At 32.4% G+C, this 21665-nt stretch overlaps 1 protein-coding gene across 1 annotated transcript; it reads right to left on the bottom strand.

Annotated features, from left to right (window-relative positions):
• Positions 1–8115: 8115 nt before the first annotated feature.
• On the bottom strand, positions 8116–19712 carry LOTGIDRAFT_161100 (hypothetical protein; the record flags this gene model as incomplete). Its single annotated transcript, XM_009056339.1, has 7 exons — positions 8116–8229; positions 9591–9630; positions 10011–10112; positions 11452–11718; positions 14393–14497; positions 15052–15162; positions 19657–19712. 7 exons carry the CDS (start codon positions 19710–19712, stop codon positions 8116–8118), a joined length of 795 nt encoding a protein of 264 aa, XP_009054587.1.
• Positions 19713–21665: the final 1953 nt, after the last annotated feature.

Here is a 21665-nt window from a genome sequence, read left to right as displayed (position 1 = left end):
TAAATTTTAAGTTCCAAAGTGCTTTTTTAAAAAAATAAGCCTTAAGCTATGTACAGTAAAAATCTAACGTTAGGCCCGACACACAATTAGGTCATCACTGATGGAATCGTCGAACCCTTCTTTGTTGATCTACTAAGGGACAATTTAAGGGTCAGTGAACAGATTTCTGTAATCTGAAAGTTTTAACTGAATTTGACAACATGATAATTATTTTGTATAAAACCCTTATCACACATTATCACAGTCTAATACCAGTAAATGAGCCCCAATTGACACAATTTTCAGATAGCGAGTAAGTTTTAAGAACAATAACCTTTGAGAAAATTAACCTGCTATGAGACCGGAGATAATTTCTGATGGAAATCTGATAAGGGTCGGTTTGTGACCAGTGAAAGATTCAAATTTCAAGTTTCAGACAGTTATTAGCCTACTTCAGTGTTGGTGAAGTATATATATAAGTGAATATAATAAAACCAGTTCAATAAGAGTTTCATGAAATGAAAAAAATGGTTGTACTGCTCTTGTCGAACATATTGCGTATTGCTCCAGTAAACAAAAAGTGCCAACAAAACTTAAGATTCTCTTAAGTAGCAGATTGTTATCTAATAATAGACAACAAAATAGCAGAATAGTGAGTTTCAAGGACTTAAAAAAGACCCTGCACCTTCATGGCAGTGGCGGAGGCAGAGGGGCACCCCCACCCCTCGCAGCCCCGAAAGCAAGTTTTTCGGGCAAAAATCTCATACCTAGGTAAGAGATTCGGGCAATTTCAGATATCTCGCCCCCTTTCGGACGTAAACTTGGCTGCGCTACTACTTAATGGGCAGGTCAAACTGGTTTGTAATTTGTAATGTAAGATGTAATTGCAATGCACCACGATTACTAGAAATAAAACCAATCAAATAAACTCTTCAGTGTTGTTTACTATATACGAGGAATCCTAAGATAACCAGATTAAACAATGTTTTTGGTTTTTGTGTTGAAAATGTGGAGCATTCCAGAATCACACCTCCATTAAAAGTGTTATCAAAACGTAACCTTTGACAAAACAGTGGAGGGGTGACAACTAAAATGTCATTTTACAAGTTATACCACCAACCGAGGTCAATTGATGTCATTTACTCTAAATATCATTTTGTAGCCAATATATAGTGACCACCTCGGGCTCCTAGATACATAAAGTCTCCAATTTCATGTTAACTTGATTCAGAGACAAAACCACTGTTCACCAGTTCTTGACAAGTTGATCAATAGAAGTATCCAATGGACGTCTCATCATACTTTAGCTTACAATACACTATCAATGTTTAGGCACCTTAAATGTGTTTCGTACAATAGACAGGGTTAAATGAAGCATCGTGGTAACAAGACTCTGTAACTTTCAAAAGTACACATTAACATTCATTAGATGGACACCCTTGTCCACAAACGTCCATGGTGGCTATTTCATTTTTTCAAAAGTGTGTGTACTAATGAATATTTCGTCCTTACCTCACTTAAATTGGCGGAATACAAATGCCGACACAAGCAATTACATGCCCCAAAATATTGAAGTACCGTCTTGTTTCACACTGTCCATCCGTCTACGTGAAGGCGGTTTTGATTTATATTTATCTTTCTTGATAATATCTGACTGGACTTGAACGAAACTTGTCATCATGCATTGTAGACCTGTAAGCATGTCGATGTGATAACTGTAAGTAACTTAGCCCAACCTCCAGCGGCTAAGCTGTTACTCTCTGACTTCACTTTTCTACGACTGATTCATGCAGTTTAACATTACAAGTTCTAAACTAATGTGATGATTTAAAAATTTAGGCTGAAACAAAGGAAGGCAAACATTTTGTTTTGGGAATATAATTGTACATTTTAGAAAATATGCTTATTACAGCCAGCAGAAGATTCACACACTAAATTTATCGTAACAGTCGACTTCTGTCGAATATTAAGCTGATCTTCCACCTCGACGGTTAGTCGAAATAAAAAACATGACGGCGCCTTCCAAAGGTCAACAGTGACTGACGGTGGCGGCTTACACTTACAGGTCTATGCATATTGTATTTTCACAACTTAAATAATGGAATTTTTAACTTATGTAATGCCTTTTATAATATGTCAAAATGTATTTATTAGCATAGCTAAATTTAAAAAAAAAACCGGTGATATTGACTACAGATTTAGGGATTATGACGGAACTTGGTACGGTATTAGGCCTAGGTCTCAATTGACATTCAAATTTGTTCAAGGTTTTTGAGTTATTGCCCTTAACTGATCTTGTTATGCTAATAGTCCTAAGTGAGATCTTGCATGTTTTCAGCTTTTGTAATTTTTCAATTATATTATAACATACTGCCATGAAATCCTTCTGAGTGTGTGAAGACCTATAACATTTTAGACCAGCCTTCTTTCACTCTAACATAACATTATTCATGTATCAGAGGTCCAGAATTTCCTTTAAATCGTACCACATCCTCAGCAATTGTTCAATCCGGAAACAATGTACAAAGCGGAGCCAATGACGAATTTGTTTTATGGTTGGTATCGCCTATAAAGGATTGGCTATAATGGCTAATTTTATATCAAAATTAAACACAAATGTTGACAAACCCAATTATTACGTATAAATAAACCCAATCTGTTTTTACAATTTCCATTTCCTCTAAAAATTTAAATATGCATTTTGGAGCGAAATACAAACAAATTTGAATTGTTTGGATATTTTAAGTAATAGCACATTGTAATTGTCCGCAAAGTATATTTTCGAATTTTCAAAGTGTCAGCTTTGAAGTCTATTATTTGGAAATTTTGTTTTTCGTAAGCTGTCAATTGAAAAATATTTTCGTTTAAAACAAGAATGTCAACATTTTCAAATATTATCGACATTAAAGTTTTTTCAGTGAAATGCAATATTCAAAGTTTTCCTTTGAGAACTATTTGGGTGTTTCCAGATGTAAATTAAACTTTGAGTTGAGTTGCTCAAATGCCAGATCGTCTTAGAGTGGATCAGGCACGACATATATTGTTTGAGATCCAAATGTCAGACCGTTTTAAAGTGGCTCTGGCACGACAACTACCAACTACTACGACTACCAACAACTACATAGTTTGCGATATCAGCATCCGCTGGAAGCGAACGTTAACTTGTCATCTACCAACCAACCAACCAGCCAATATGGAGCTGTCCACATATATGAGGAAATGAGCGAGCCCAATAAAATTTTCTTAGAGTACACTTTTTCTGTCTTGTACAGAATCGTTAAAAACTCAAATATTGTTTTGAAACCGAAAAATAATGTACTGATAACCCTACTTAGTATTTCTGCCAAGTTAGTTAAGTACTAACTGATAATATCGTGAAATATTAGCAATGGTATAATATAGACACCCATCGTCTAATTAACAAATTAGATGATATATAATATAAATAGGTACAAATTAACATAGTTTTAACCATAATAATATACATGTAATAGTTTAACCATAGACATGATTCAATATTGGAATATGTCGTATACCCCAGCACAAAATCTCTTACTCTCTGACTACACTGTTTTCTGAATTGAATTTTGGCAATTATTTCAGTATGAATTGAAATATCAATTACAAAATACTATCTGAGAGTCTTAGATTGCCTTTTGGTTGATGAAAATAAAACATTATTTTTGTAAACATGATTTTACAGGGGTGAATTTTCAGGCTGAAAAGCATGTCTTTTTCAGGTGAATTTTCTGGGAGGGAAGTGTATCTATTCCAAATGTAAAATCACCGAATCTTAGATTGCTATATTTCTGATATGTAGGAAATGAGAGAAAATTTCAATTCAAAGAACAATGTAGTCAGACAGTAGAATGAACATAATATTGGCCAATTTTGTTTCCTCAAAGAGGTTGAAATGTGTCAACTACATAAAAAGTCAATGAAATAAACTTACAAATAACTGTAGTACCAGCATTGCCAAAAATACACTCATATCTTCATTTTACAGATTCAATTTTCGCTGATAATGACAAAAACGTCCACGTTGAACATCGTGATGTTTGCATGATATCCGTATTTGGACCATACTATTTTTCGATAGTATTAATTCCAATGGATACCCACATGCAAATTTATCTCCCCTTTGACAAAGTGGTATGGTCCAATATGGGTAAACCCCTTCTACAATGAAAATTGAAGTGATATAAGGATGATGATTTGAAATATTGTCCTACGATTGAATTTTTACGGTTGAAAAAAAATACGTAAAAATGAAATATTGTCTTACAACCACAATACCAAATAAAAATTTGAATTCAGGGCCATTGAAAGTAATCTACGCTCTATCTTATCAAATAGTATCATGTTAAAAGATTTAGGTTATCAATATTTTCTCACTTTCATACATATAAACTGATAGATGCTAGCGTTAATTTGTCATATTTGATAAGCTAATAAATATCCGACCACAATGAATCGAATTGAAAAGTAGTATTTATGTTTTACACCTTCCACATTTAATAGGCTCTATGTTTCGCCGAATATTTCTTACCATATTGGTGATGGCGAAGAGATAATTTTGTCAAGGAATCACGGACGTTGAACAAGCAATCATGATGAGCGTAAATTGAGATTAGGGTGTCTCTGGTACATTATGATAGCAGCCCCCCCCCCCCCCCCCCCCCCAAAAAAATGGGCTGAATTGGTCACGTTAATCACGTTATATTAATATTAACGTAACAGAGCTACCATTGGTTTAATGATTCCACAAAGCATTGATCTATATTTCGAATAACGAAAGTAAAAATTATTACTTTCAACCTAAAAATTTAGAAGCATGTCTAACTTGTTGTGGATCGAGTCACAGCGTCAATGAACAATGAGAAAACTTTTGAATGTCATTTTTCGTGGGAACCACTTGAAATAGTACAAGGTCTTTAAGAACATAGCCAGAGTAATAAATGTGAGACTAGAGTAAACAAAAGATAGGAGTAAGAAACCTACTGAGCTTTTTATGGGAATTCTTTTCTCATATCACCCTAACACTGAGATTATCTAGCTTCCTGGCACCCTAGTTTACATGTTAACATCCAACAACAGACAAATGATATCAATCTTCCAGTTACTTCTTATTTATGTCCTCAAGATTTGAGGAACTACCACTATATGATTTCTGATGTCAATTTTGGGTACTGAAAGGACGTCATGACTGAAAATCCGATGCCGGTTGTGCCTGCAAATATGCCAAAAACAGACTGCTTAAATGGGAGTACATGTATACTAAAGTAATCAGCTGTCCAGACTTATTTGTTTAAGGTATAAAAAATCGGTATCAATTAAACTGCAGTGCTAGGCCTACTACCCTGTTTTTTAGCAGTTCTTGTGGAAACCGATAACAGAAGAAAAAGTATTTAGCTGTTATAACTAGCAAACATCCATGATCAGATAGGCGATGGAACATAGTGCCAATTTAAATGATATTGCAACTTCACTTGCTTAAAACAAGTAGGTATCGACCAGAACACATTCAAAAATACTATTCTTAAGCTTTACTTTATTTGACCGACACCCCCCCCCCCCCCTTTCCCTTAAATATACTTATACTTTATATGGTGTTTTATAAAAGGAATGGATTATTAAATGCCAGAACATGACTAACATGAAAGCGTGTTTATCATAGTTTCGTTAAAAACCCCAATGTGTATGATTTTACAAATTAGTCTTAATATTGTTTGTTTGATTTTTTTGTGTAAACTCCCCTTGATAAAATACTACAAACGCCTACACGTGGCTGCCAAAATCAGCTTCGTAATTTTGGTAATATATACATGATAAACAGAAGAAATGGTTACTCAAATGTCCAATTAACGGAGAAATCGGCGCTCGTGTTAAATCAAAATGTTTTCGACTTACATGGAATGCTCCAACACTGCATGAAACTCAATAAACGAACGAAAAAATCGGTCGATCACGATGAAGTCAATGCTCATAATTGTATGTATGATTCAGAACTAAATGCTCTGAGGAAAGTAGTTATTGACACCAAGGCAAAGTGTCGCACACCTCTAATTGATCAGCTTTGACCATTTCCATTACCTTGCGCTTGTGAATTATTACATATCACTGGGAATAGATTTGAAGGAGTACTGACTCCTGCCAGTCCTTATGAGACTTGTCCTCCAAGGGTCGGGCTTTTACTGTATTTATAGATGATAGATGGGACATTTTGCTTGCGAAGAGATGAAACAATATGCAATTCAATATGCGTTTTATTTCTGAGATTGGACCAGCCCATAATCGACAATTATGTCTTGGCTTGCAATGAATGAATTGCTTGGGGCTGATTCTCAGAAAAGATCTTACAGCAGCGGAACATTGATATTGGTCTTGCAATAGACACATTGAGAGACAATGATATTGCACTTGAATAGATCAAAATAACAAATAATTACTCTTGAAAATTTCATAGACCAATTTGCTCTTTGTGATTCTCCCGAATGCATTTTCAATGTAAATTATACTAATCAGTAAATTAAAAACAAAAATCATAACAATAACAAATTTATTATTTGTCCAAAAAAATATACATACATATACATAATTTTAAGGCCAAGATAGTACTTTGTGTAAAAATTTTAATTTAAAGATACAAAATTCCATTGTTATTGATTTTCAAAATAGAAATATATATTATGATCATTATAAGAACACCAATTATTGTTGATTACAAATAAAAAGTTTTATATATAGTTTTCTAATTCCAAATCACATTGCAATAAAATTTAAATCATCAAAATTTGAGGTGATGAAGGACCCTTAAGCATATTTGAATCGCACTGAAATTGGTGTCTAAGTTTCAAATGTTAGAAAACACATTGTCAACTATATATTACCCAGTAAAATACCCCAACCCCATAAAGCCAATTTGATTAAACCAAAAGACCACTTCAACAAGATGATAGATCATATGTATATCATCTTCACAATATCAAGCTATTACATTCTTTGTCTTATATCTTAACTGCAATAGTTTATAGAGCACTTTGATTGGTTGTATTTGCTAATGTACAATCCAACCAAGTGGCTTCGTCTACAAATTTCTGTGAAACAAGGAAGGTGGCTATTGGAGTCAAGGTATAAGACAAAGTCTGTAATAGATTGACATTGAGAAGATGGTGTATACAGGTCTACCTATATTTAAGGATGTGTAAAAGGTTTGTCTCTTTCACTATTGAAATGGTTTACTTAAAAGTAAGTAGAAATTAAAACCAGCAGAAATATCAGAAAAACTCATGATCAATGAGAATTTTCATTTGAATAAACAACTGAAGGTTTTGAGATGGGCAAAAATGTTTTTGTGATAAAATGTGTTTACAAACTCTTCTGGTCTGAATTCTGACAATGTGTTTTCTCGAATTTACATACAAAAAGATACAGGGTGTATTCTTCTTTATTGCTTCTGGATATTTCTGAGTGACCATTTCTCTTTGGTACATCTATCAGCACTATCATATTTTAAGGCTCCTCACTTATCCATCACTCCGTCTTGAACAGTTTCTTCTTTGAGCAATGTTTTACATTCAAACAAGTATATTATGTTTGAAAAGGCTTGTTCTTGGTTTCAGCCTTCTTGAGCAGGTTTATAAAATTCCAAGTTCACAATAACAAAATGTTATTTTTGTAGGAAGCTAAATGGGTATAGGTTTTTCCTGAAGCTTAGAATGTATAGATTAATCATATTCAAAAACATAACAACAAAATGTACACAACAATACAACAACAAAACATGGTTATGACTTTGAGAAAATTCAAAAGTTCTCTAAAATAGTATTAAAAAAATAGCCATAACCATGCTAAATACTCACTGTGTAAATTGCTAAGCTACTGTACCTCAGTAGATATGTTTATCACATCTCAAATATTCTGGAAGGACTAGGAAGCAACTTCATCTTATATGTTGAGGAAGGAATGATTTGCTTAATCAAGTTGGTCTTTTTCAGTTTTTCCATTGCCACATGAACAACAGAAGCACAAATTCTCTGGATTTCAAGAAGTATTTTGGCCAAAAATATTACTACACTCTCACAGCCTTCAGAATAATTTCATTTGGTAGTAGTAGCAAATATTTTCAATTTGGTTTTAGGATGATATGGTGGCCACAAATCCTTTAATATTAAGACCATACTCTTCAGATTCACTCAATATCTTCTGAACACCTTCTTCATCTTTTTGGGTTACTTCAAACAGCAGAAACTGAGAAAAGAATATTATAAAGGTCCTTGTGTTACCATAACCAAAATGTTGACAACATGCAAGAAATATTCAATATCTTGTCAATTTGGAATACCCAAATAAGCATGCATGGTTTTCAGATACCATAGTAGGCTTGTCAAAGTAAAACCTCCATTAGCATGCAAAATCTCTACCAGAACTTCCAAAAATTGGAATTTTACATTCCACTATCTTGCACCTAAAATATTAAGGGCATCAACAGGACAGCAACATCAGCTTATACTTTTTCTTATTGGCAATATATCTCTTGACATCTTGTAGTAAATATCTCCAGGCCCCCGTTTAACTTAACTTTTCTTAAGTCTGTCAAAAATTTGCATTTCACTAAAATTCTTACACTAAGAAATTTTGGCATAACTTACGACAGCTATCTATAGTAACTTTTTTCTTAACACAAGAAATGCTTCGGAAAAAATGAAACTTGCCAATTTCTGTTTGATGAAACGTGTGTAATATTTTGGCGTAAACTTACACACTTTAGTGAAAAGGGGGCCAGGACTAGCTGATTAATATAAAGGTACTTTCTATACTTAGCCTAGACCCCAAGATTCGCAAACGCTAAGCTACTGCAAAATTTAAAGACAGACTTATCCATTGGCAACAAAAGTAAGGTATGCAAGCAATACAAAAATAGATTGTATGAAAAGACATTATTAGCTATGCTCTGAAAACTTCAGAATTGAGCATGACATTTTAAGCAACAGAAATCAATTGGCATGTGGCAGAATAAATAGCAAAAGATAGAAAACAATGACTTATGTTGTATATTACATCTTTCCACAAGGTAGCTGAATATGGCAAAGCTTCTACACTCTTCTGATATAACTTCTTAACCTAGAAACACCATACACAAACAACGTTTAACATATAGTCTCCTTAATTTGCTTTATGAAGCTTAATTTCAGCCAATCTGATTTAAATGCAATTTTGGATGTTTTGTTTCATGTTTTTTCTACATGTGACTCTTTATCAGATCAAACATTTCCAGAACTTTTACTCAACATGTTTTAAAATTTAATACAAAAAGAAAGAAAGAAAGAAAAAGAAAGGTCTATATTTGACAAGGATAAAAACTTTCACAGTTAAGCAACCTTTCTACCAGCTGGTCCTTGGCCAAAGCTCTTGGCATTGATATTTCCCAGATTATCCGTACTCATTTATTGCTGGGTCGACTGGAATTATGAGTGAAGATGACTTATTCCAGGCCATCAGGCTATCACATGCCGATTTAGAATTGAACCCTCAACCACCATACATAAGACAACTTAAAATAATTTTGAACCTAGATTAAGTTGACGATAGAGGACTTGATTTTAACTAACCTCCTTATATCTTCCTTCTCTCAGTTTAAGTGACACTACCCTACAAATATTATAAATTGTGCTAAATCTTAATTCAAATATATGAACTAATACCAGTGGCGTATTAGGAGGTAAGTTTTGACGAAGGCCCCCCTACATCGGGCCAAAGAAATGTATTCTTCTGTCAATTCCAAAATCGCGTTAGATGTATTCTTCGGCTTGCCACATTAGAAAATTTTAACTCCACAATGATTAGTGCCCTCTAAATTCCACAAAAGAACGTTCTGGCACTCGGATGACACCCATTATCAGTCAAAATTCAGAAATTCTCACTAAGCCACTGTCTAAGGGAAAAGTGTCCAGATGATGAAAAAGGCAATAACTTTTAGCACCAGTCAAGACAAGGTTCAGATGGCTAACTTGCTATGCACTGACACTTACATTTTCCAGAAATCAATATTGGCCACTTGATCATATACAGCAGTATTAGTTAAACTGGATACTCTGTAATATTCACCACGTCTCAATCCTTCCTCACAGGTTCTACAATAATAAATCTTATACATTGGTTCAAATAAATATTTATCATTTCAAAGACATGCAGAGAACTCTTAAACAAAATATTCAACAGTCAACATTAGGGCTGCAACGATTCACTGATGAATAGAGATTCTTTCCATCTTATCAATGCATTGCGTTGGATATAGATAATTGTAATGCTACAGCACGATTAATTCTTAGCCCCCTTTAATAACTAATGGCACAGAATCATTGTGTGTATAAGAAATTGTGTCATGTTTTCATTTTCCAAGTATGACTTTCACATTAAAATTTGCAAAAATTCATTTCTGACTTTAAAAATTTAGTTTTTTTATCACAATTCCTTACTTCTAAATATTCTCAAGTTCTTAATAGTGACAAACTTGTTTTATTTTACAACTTTCTACTATTTTTTCTCTTTCCTTCTCTAATAAATGAATCGTGATAATTATCGTAATAAATTTTATCGTTGAGTATTGTATAGTGTATCGAATCGCAACTTCAAGAATCGTTGCAGCCCTAGTCAACATGCCTCTTAGAAAATGTCAAATAATTTAGTATTTATAACATCAGAGGTTGACATCTCTGACCACTGTGCAACTAATTCATAAATTTTGACGACTTTCAGTTTGTTTATGGTGGGTGAAGACAAGAGTACCGGAAGAGATTTAAGACAGGTACAAATAGTTTGGAATCAGGGACTAAGTGGAAAAAATGGCCTATAAACATCATGTTTTTGGTAAAGAGATAACTCTGTACATTTCTACTAACAACACAATTTTTTCTAAGAGACATTTAGAGCTGGGTTCATATGTGTGATCAAAATATTTTAATCTTTGATGATGAAAGAATCCATTTCTCATCATAGAAGTTGAAAGGGTAGTTCTATCAAGACAGGTTTAATATTAAAATGGCTAATTAATTAAGCCTGGATATTTTCATAAACATTTTCTCAGATATTGCCAGAAAATATTTCATTTAAAAAGATAAATATGTTTTCAAGATGTGATAACACTCTAAAACATTCTTGTCTAAATGTTGAACTGCAGGTAACAAGAGTAACTTCCGACAACTTAAAGCCACAAAATGGAATAAAATCCTGCATAATGTTATGAGGAAGTTACCAAGGAGCTTCTTCATGTCTTAAAGGGATTGTAAAGAGGTTTTCTAAATTTTTAATGTGTACTAGGGACACTGATAGCATCAATTTGTTCCATTCCAATTTTCAAACAGATGTCTGTGGTTCATGCAATTCATCCAGTGAAGAAAAATATCAGAAATAAATGATTTAGCAGAATTACTAAGATTTGATTCCTTAAATCAATGCATCTCTTAATCTGACCTTATCAATAAATCCACATTATCTGGCATCATATGATGGTATTTCTCTAACATGGTCATGTGATCATTACTAGGCAGACGACACAGATAATAATCAATCAATCCATTAACATGATTATAGTTGACCTGCAACCTGTCTTCACACCAAGCAGGATGAAATTTTGTGGGCATACTGGTGATACTTCTGGTTATGATGTGGAGTAACTGGTTTGATGGACCAGTATTGTCTGTATTCTGTTCTATTTGTCGACAAATAAATTCTGCATACCTGAAATAAATCATCAAGGATGAAATTTATAACAAATTCTGCTGCAATGACATGAGTTTCCATGACATTTTTACAGATCAAACCTTGGTTCCTTCATGAAGTATAGTATACACACATTTCATTGTCCTCTTAAGGTGGTCTTGGTTGTAGTGCCTGTGCTTCCACGACAAGATTATCGTGTCTCTGACTGGATTTATAATATCAAACAAATTTGATAATTGTCTCTGATAGTTTTATCGTCTGCAAGACAGATCGTCAACATCCAATCAGATTCCTTTACCTCTCAATTTCATGCTCCGCACGTGATTATTGACAAGGTGGAAAACGCCCGCTGGAGATTTATGTCTCCTCGTGTGAGGGTGCCAGTCGTTAAAACTCAAGAAAAACTCCAACCAGCGATAAAAGTCTCGAACCATGACTGCTTGTGTGCTTACACCTTTAATAGTTTGTGGAAGTGAATGTATATTGTGATGCCCTCTCAGCGGTCTAAAGCTCTTGCAAATTTTGCAGTGGGCGTGGCCATAATCAATCATGGTAGAGACTAGTTTGTGATTGGGTCAAGTTCCAATCATATTATACAATATATTCAACACATAATTTGCACATTTCATATCCAGGGTTGCATGTCACTAACTAATACTAAGTAAAGTTGGACAGAAGTTTGAAGGAAATGATTTCATAGTTAACCAATTGGTCCAAATGAAATAAAATTGACTTTTACATCCAGGTTTTCTGCTCTATTTTGAGTTGATTGATCAAAGAATATTTTGACCAATCAAATTATGTAAATGTTTAAATTTTAAGGACCGTGTTGCCTGCAAGGAAAACCAATTTACCAAACTCTCCTGCCAAGAAACAATTGTAAGTGGAATAACATTGTGTGTCATAAAAACATGAGTCTCCAGGGGAAAAAATTGAGAAGACCTGAGAACATTTGGAATTCTTCTTCAATGAAAACCAGAAAGAAGACATTTACAAGTTCCATCTGTGCTGAGTACAGTGGGTGGCATAACTAACGTGAAAACATTGGAAATGATTTAGCCTAAAAAATTCAACATTCTATACATATATCACACAATTTCCTAAAAGTGGTGTCCCTCTTCTGCTGTGCTGTGGTATCTAGTTTAGTTTTTATGATATTTTCTCTTAAAGTTGGGTTTCCTTATTTTTAGTATCAAATTAAGCAATTTGTTTATTTGGTGTTTATAATGAATTATCATGTATTCTTAATCATATCATTATGTTCTTATTGCATATAATTAATAACCAATTATAAATGTCCATGTATGTTCAGTCTGGATAAACAAAAAAAAAAGGTTTTTCTCTTCTAATTTAATTAATTATGGACATGTGAGACAAACTGGTATTTTTCCAAGTCATTAGAACACCTCTACTTTCTATTCATATAAGTATTAGCATTTTCATTTTCATAAATGAAAATAAGGGAACCCATCTTTAATATATTTGTTTAAAGTTATCTCACTCCATCCAAATTTGAATTCCCTCTGAAGAAATTCAGCTTACATTGACATCTAAATATGTATAACTTATAGTTGTAATATAAATCTATAAGCAAGAATTAGATTGGCAATTATTTTTTCAACTCTTTAACATACCACTAAATAATATAGCCAAAAACAATAAATTTGGAATCGAAACATTTCAAAATACAAGACATTCTAAAATAAACAATACATTCTGAATTGGTCAAGTAAATATTTAGTTAAAATTAAAAATGTATGTACCAGTATCTATAATTTTAACTAGAGACATTATTTCACATTTTCGCCAAGAAATTGTCATACATGTATTTAGCATAATGTAAAATCTCTACATATTATCTGGAAGGCATTCAACACCACTCTCAAGATGGTCTTCTTTTATCATCATGAAACCTTTTGACTTCACAAATAATTCAGTGAAATGCTAAGGCCCTTGAAATAACGTAATGCCTCACTCATGGGCGATTTTTGTACATACAAACAGTGGTAGAATTGTAGTCAAATAACTAGTAGTGTTTATGTATGTTTCTACTTAACTTGTAAAACACAAGCAGCAGACGTATCCGGAGGCCATGTTGTTTTTTGTGTAAATCCATTATAAAATAATTTGACATTCAAGATAACATTATTTGAACAAATGACAAGGATGAAAAATGGAAAATCCAATTTAAGTGCTTCTAATTTTTCAATATAAAATTTTTTAGGATGTCAGTTTTTCAGATGACAAATTCAGTAAAAGGTACTTTTGCTAATTTACTTTTCCAGTAATTATTTTCCAAAATAGTCTGGCAGGCATTTCATAACATAAATTTAGCCTACCTAAAAACACTTTTACAAACAGAATTATCAAGTCTAACTAGCTTGCAGATAGTGACCAGTGACCAAAAGCCAGAAATCCAGCATTACAACTGCAGTACAACTACAACATGCCATTGTATTTTTGTAGAGAAAACAACATTTGTGAGTGTTCTAGTGTATTTCCATACAACTGAAAGGGGCTCTTCAACAAACAACCAAATTACAAAATAGTCTCAACCTTCCTTGTTTATGGCCATGTACCAGAATGTTCTTATGGCCATGTACCAGAATGTTCACAAGCATGAAAATATTCTATGAAAGCGTAAACTGAATTTGAATCAAAGGTAACCCAAACTAACAAATTTGGTACTTACCCTACCCATAATTTACACAGTTCTGAAGCTTTACACGTGGATGATAGTGCTGTTTCATACATTTCATTACATTCATGAATGTCACCCTGTAATTCTAACAGCAAACTGCAAAAAAAGAGATCAAAAATAATGATTCCTTACATCATTTCTTAAAAGTAAAAGTAAGGGGTGGTTATATTATAATACTGTAATGTTATGTTGTACAATATTATATACGAGTGTATGCATAAGTAAAGTCAATTCAAGTTAAGTCAAGTTTTGTGCACATACAGGAATAGTAATAATAGTAATAAACTCTTTAAGTCGTTAATCGTTTCAATTACTATTTAAGCCACATAGCTGCAGTATATAATCCCTACCTATTCAATTTACTTTTTAAATGGACAGATGTGCCATTTTGGGGGGTTGATTTCAGTTTTGAATATATGTAAAAATACCAAAATCACACAATTCCTTTAAAAATACCTCAAACTAGAAATTTTACTCACTATTTCTATATATGTCTTTTCTATATATCACAGATTATCTTCAAACACAGATAATTCTTGACAAACATGGATTTGATGGCTCAAATTTGAACACTATTAGTGATTAGCTCAGGGCTAAAATACAGCATACAATAGAGAATTCCACTATGCAAGTTTTTAAGTGACACTTACCAATAATTCAGCCACAGATAGGCTTTATCTTGTGTTATTTGACTGTTAGATACAGGTTGCTGTAGTGATGGTAAGCGTGTAGAAAATGGTAGTGGAAGACCAAGAATGAAACTGAAATACAATTAATGAAAGCTATGAAATTAATGCTATAATGGAAACATACGTTTATTTTTTAAGAAGAATCGAAATTTTGACTTTTCATTTTATGAATTTGCAAATAAAAGCATAATGTCTTTGCAATATTGAGTATGACAATAGCTATTCTAATGCTGCCAAATGTTTTGGCTTAACAATCCTCATCAGGAAAGATTTTTATCAGAAATGAGGTTAACTTGGTTTGGTGTGAACAAAAAACTCCATACATGAGCTTTCAAACATTGTTAAATATTTGTCTAAGCTATCCACTAAAAGAAATACTTTCACCTAAATGCCTTAATGAATGTATATAACAATAAAAAACCTGTTTGATAAAAACTGGTAATATCTGATTCTCTATATATGACTAGAGGAGGTGTAATATGAACTAGATAATAATAGAACTTGTATCAAGATAATAATGTAGCTAATGAATTCCAGTGGTTATGAGGGAAATCAGCTAACTTCAAAGGAAGTGTTTGGCAAGACTAAGATCAGAATGATGAGCTATCCTGATAAAATGCTACAAATATTATGTTAATCAGTTTGTCCTGAAAATTGATTGATTCAGAAAGAGTGTCAAAACTAGAAACATCCAAAATGTCAAAATAATAGTAGGTCAAAATGAAATAATACAGGTTATAACAGGGATTTAAACAGGTTTCAACATAAAAATGAGGGCATATGAAATAAATTTGTAAAGTGCACATTTATCACATAGACAAATTAAAGGGATTGTGAAGAGGTTTTCTAAATTTCTGAACGTGTATCGGGAACACTGATAGCATCAATTTGCACCATACCAATTTTCAGTCAGACGTCTTTTGTTCCTGCAATTCCACTAAAACTAACAGCTTGATGACGTCACTAAATGCAAAAGTATAGTTTATCAAAAAAGATCCTTTGCAATTAGTGACATCAACAAACACTTAGTTTTATTTGAATTGCAGGAACCACAAACATCTAATTGAAAATTGGAATGATGCAAATTGCAGTGTCCCGAATACACATACAAAATTAAGAAAACCTCTTTAAATTTACTATTTCATAAAAGCATATTATCTGACATAGGAACATTTACATGAAAAACAAATTTTTCTGTATTTTGTTTTCTTAAGATGTTTGAAAATTTTGGTCAAAGATCTGGTAGTAATAAATCTTCAGACTATCAGAGATATGTCTATAACAAAACAACAAGATATGGCTTGTTATCTTCAGAATAACACCTCTCTCTCAGATTATAACCTTGAACATTATTGAGTTGATAAATATTCTCAAACATAAAACTAAAGAATGGTATTATCAGTAATCCTTAGAACTTGGTTATTTACAATGATTGATGTATTTTGATCTTTCTTTGTTTACCTTTCCATTTCCTAATTAAAGGTATATTACCCTTAAAAGATGGGTTCCCTTATTTTTATTTATGAAAATGGAAATGCTAATACTTATATGAATAGAAAGTAAAGGTTTTGAAATGACTTGGAAAAATACCAGTTTGTCTCACATAATTAATTCATAATTAACTAAATAAGAAGAGAATTACTAGCAAAATTACAATGAGTGACCTATCAAGAAAGGTCAAAAAGTCTCTTTTTGTTTATCCAGACTGCACTTACATGGACATTGGTGATTATTTCAAACTCTTAATTATATGCAATAAGAACATAATGATTTGATTAAGAATACACGATAATTCATTAGAAACACCGATTAATCAAATAATTTGCTAAATTTGACACTAAAAAATAATGAAGCCCATCTTTAATATTGTTCGATAAATATATCAAATAGATCATATTAGCCATGTGAACTCTCTGAAAGGAATGCCTAATTGACATTAAAAAGCAGAGTAAAGGCAGGTATTAAGGAGGGTAGAGTATTCCCACCCTAAACGATACTTATTAAAGTCAAGTTACAAGTAAAAGGTATAGTTATAGGCTTTCAAATTGCAAAGAAGATATTTGAAAAAAGCCTTCAAAGTTAATTTTATCTCTTTTCCAAACTGTTTTATCTAAGAGATAATAATATTTGTATGAAAATCATGATCAAAGTCAAATTTGTCACTTCTATACAGGGTCTATTGACCCAAGATTATCAGCAAGAATGCAGAACACATCATTTCTGATTGTATGTGTATGACATTTTTCGAGCATCAGTATGCTGTCTAGCCAAAGCAAATCACCTCAAATATTTTATGGAAAATCACAAAAAATTATTTATGTATGGCATACTTTAACAAATAATAACTAAGAGCAGTTTTCCATAATTCTATCCATCTATAAACCATTTCTTTTAGAAACTTCTATTAGTATTTTTCAATGGGTAAAAATGTAAAGAACACCTGATAAACACATGATATTTCAATATTATTATTTATAACAGAAATATTCTGACAATTTCACTTTATCATCAAGAAATTCTATCAAATATTTCATACATACATTGTTCATTCATTGTTTAAAAGTTTAACAAAATATTTGAAAAAAATGGCCAACACGTTTTTGTCTTAAGGAAATCCAAATGAGGTTATCTTAGCCTTTTTATATGTATCAGTGATCCTAAATACACTCTTTAGAAAATTTCAATTAAAAAAAACAAAAGAAATGTTAACTCTGAGAATACATCCATTTTCAATAATCAGATTAAAAGGAACACCATGCAAATTTTTGCCAGGATCTTTAAAGTGCACAGCCTGTTGCACATGGGTTTTCTTATAAATAGCTTATAATATCATCAAATTCAATTCTGGTATGATGATAATAACATATCAGTTTATCTTCACAAAAGAAAATAATAAACATTGATATAAACCTCCTTTTTAAAGTACTTCAACAAAAAATCTAAAAAAAACCTGAAACCTTGAGACTAATACCATCAAAGAAACTAAGTAACTAAATAATAAAATTATGATTGGAATAATACTAAAAGCTCTGTCAATGGTAGAAATTAAGAAATCAGCATATTCAGTGCCAAAATAATTACAGTTAATCACATTCCAATTAACTCTAATTGACATGAAAAAATATAATTTGGCTTCAACCAGGGATGTTTATTCAATCTTAATTCTGCCAGTCTATTGGGATAAATCTTCAAATATTTAGCATGGTACTTGTGTGTATATATCAATTGAAACATTGGAACATAACCTATCGTTCTGTGAACATTGTAAATGTTTTTGCTTAACATCTTCCCTGAACAGATCATTTCTGCAGGATAGTTTTAGTCTGGACGGTACTTATTCCTTTTTTTTAGTTTCTATGCATTTTTTGTGTAAATCATTGGAAACCTGCAATCACTGTCCAGCACTACCTTATACCTCTGAAGAAAGATCTTGTGCAATCGCTTCAGTCCTCCAGGTTGGGTACTGAAAGATGGTGGCCTATCAAAAAATATCTTGGTAGTCTTGGCTGGTCAGAAAGTGATGAAAGGCTTCACCAGACCTTAAACGGGTACCTGCATATACTGCAAAATGTGTTTATCATGCAAGGAACATCTGTGATTAATCCCTCTGTCATTGTTCATTGGTCAGAGCTTTGAGGATATGGTATTGAGAAATAGTAACTGATCAAATACCATCAGTCTGTGGTCGTTTTGGCTGGTCAGAAATTGATGAAAGGCAAAAAAACCTGATCCTGTAAGGAACATTTGTGATTCACTCCTCACACTTATCACATCAAATCATTAGTTTAAACACTATTGGACAACCAATTCAACAGCCAGGTGAAACCTTATGGTAATAATATATCTGGTGTCAGACCAGAAAGTCGTTCAACAAGACTTGAAGAAAACAGTTAACATTTCATACATGTAGTACAAGAAGATAAGAGTGTGTTAGAAAATTGTACAATTACCAGAAATATGTCATTAGTAATATTAGAAATGTAATCTATATTTCAATTATTTTGTAGTTTAGAAATAAAAGAAACTCATTTGGACAATATCCAATTCATAATTCAAACTAAATATTGTAATTAAGTTGGTCTGGAGAAATTCAACCCATTAGAAACATGTAACACTTCTAGAGAAATATAACTTCATTATCACTTTTGGTTATTTTCTTTTTTATGCATAGTTGACTTTGTTCAGTGACATCCTGTTGGGAGTCTTCTTTGACGTTCTTTTTTAAATCCTTGGTGTCAGATGATGAACTCCTAGTGCTACAAGTTGAGTATTAAAGGATGGTATTTGATGTCAAGTTTTATTATTTATTACATCAAGTTCAGTATACATCAAATGAATCGCTGTACTACTAGTGGTATTGGTGATCCCATCAAAAAGTCTTCTGTGATTGGTTATTGCTGCCTGCTTTTCCTCTTAGGAATCAATGCATTTCATGTAAACGTATAAAAAGCGGTAGATTTCGCACGGTAGAATTCTTTCTATTTTAAAACTTTACAAATGGAGTACAATATTACACAAAATTTTGTAATATACTGTCATTTATAAGTATTTAAAAAGATTACTTACCAATATAGTACATTTGGATCTGGTGTTTCATTTTGAGTAACATCATAGAAACTCATTATATATCTCTCTAGTACTTCTAATGCTTTATCTTGATTACCCTATACAGTGAGATTAACATTTATCATTTGATCATCAACAGTAAAATTTCTATTAACACTTGTCTTTTGAAAGCTTCTTTAACGCATGTCCAGTGAAAATTTCCTTGACACAGGTATTTAAATACATTTTACACATGAGTGGTAAAAATTATGTCAAGACATGGCTATAAGTTAAAATTGTCGATTTTTTTTTTTCACGTTTCACATTTCACTTAATGTATTTTTTTATTTTCACTGCTTTTTAATATTTTATCAATTTATTTGATTTTTTTATTTTTTGATTTAATTGGTATTACTCATCTTGTGAAAATTTCCATTTACCCTCATCCTGCAGAAAATTACTTCCACAGAAAATTACTTTTTACTTTTTCAATTTTTGCTGTTCAGAGATTCAAATTTTATTCATATTCTGAACTAGTAATCAAACAGCCAAAAAAAACTAAAGTTGCTTAAAATAACAGAGATAGGAAGAGAGAAAATTTTAGGAGCCTACGAGTAAAAGGTCAAAGTTGGCCAGATGATTAAAGAGTTTAGCTGATTGGTGATTTTCTTTGATGGCCTCTTCAAAAACCTGTAAAAATAAAAAAATACATTAAGTAAAAGGTACATGTTTTTATAGTAGAATACAGGTATCATATGTACAGTTAAACCAATAACTATTTATTATTTACAGAGTTAAAAGCAACTAATCACTGAATTAATAGTCTGGTGTTTTTAACAGGCAATAAACAAGTTAGAGTACACAGAAATTGAAATGGAGTTTTACGTCCTACTTTTCTGCACCATGTGGACTAATGAAGACAGGCAAATCCATGCAGGGTGCAATGAGGAAAACTTTGCCAGGACAGTAGCATTAGCCTGCTCTTTTTCGATTTCCAACTGTTGAAGGATCTTTTACGCGCACAGCCTGTAGCACACAGGGCCTCGGTTTGTTGTCCCTTCCGAGCGACTAGAAGATTTTTCCAAGGTTCTTATCTTAAATAGTGTGTGGCAGTAAATCATTTTGTCGGTAGTAAAAAGTCGAACTTTTACTTTCTTATAAACATGAATAAGAGTAGTATTTGGGTGGAGCATGGGGATTAAATTATTTGAATGCCAGAAAATTTTCCATGGGAAAACACACTTCTTTTTAATCTTTATGTAATTGAACATTTTTAGCAAATATTTGTGCTAATGCAATAGTAATTGATGAAGTATTCTCATAAAGGGTGGTATGACCTAATATTCATAGGAATGCTATAAGGAAATTACATTAGGTAAGAGTACATGTCAGGTCACTACAGGTTACACCACGTTAAGTTAATTCACATTGATTCATGTAATTCAGTAAGATCATAGACAATAAAATAAATAAAACAATCATTCTCTACATTTTAAAACAAGATTGATAAATTAGATCCTTACAGACTGTGCACTGTGTAGGTTCTCTTCCCCACAACTTGCATATAGATTAGCAGCTGTCAACCACATGTCTACAGCAGACGGACAAAGCTGGAGCACTTTTCGACACACTTCACATGCATCCTTCCACCTGAAAAATTAAACCCCTTCATCTAAGCTTTCTTTTCATTGTAAGTAAAGATCAAAAGGTATTCCTACACAAGGTTACAATGTTGAGGTCATGTTTAATGTTTATGTGATATGTCTGCTATTTTTGACATATTTTGGCAGAAGTAGTCCAGGTTGGAAGCAGAAGTGTTTATTTTCCTACACTCTATCAATGATAACTGAAACATTGTAGATGTTATTAGAACTGTTACAGGCATGCAGAGATCTCAAAGTGTGAAGAATAATAATTATAGAGTAAAATCACAGATATATGAAGTTTCATAAATATGATATATAATAAGAAATGCATATATTTTGGCTGCTTAACAGGTACACTAATAAAACACTATTTTGAAACTTCAG

The sequence above is a fragment of the Lottia gigantea genome, assembly GCF_000327385.1.
Source record: "Lottia gigantea unplaced genomic scaffold LOTGIsca_27, whole genome shotgun sequence".
Lineage (NCBI taxonomy): Eukaryota > Metazoa > Mollusca > Gastropoda > Lottiidae > Lottia > Lottia gigantea.
This window is presented reverse-complemented; position numbering and strand designations above follow the sequence as displayed.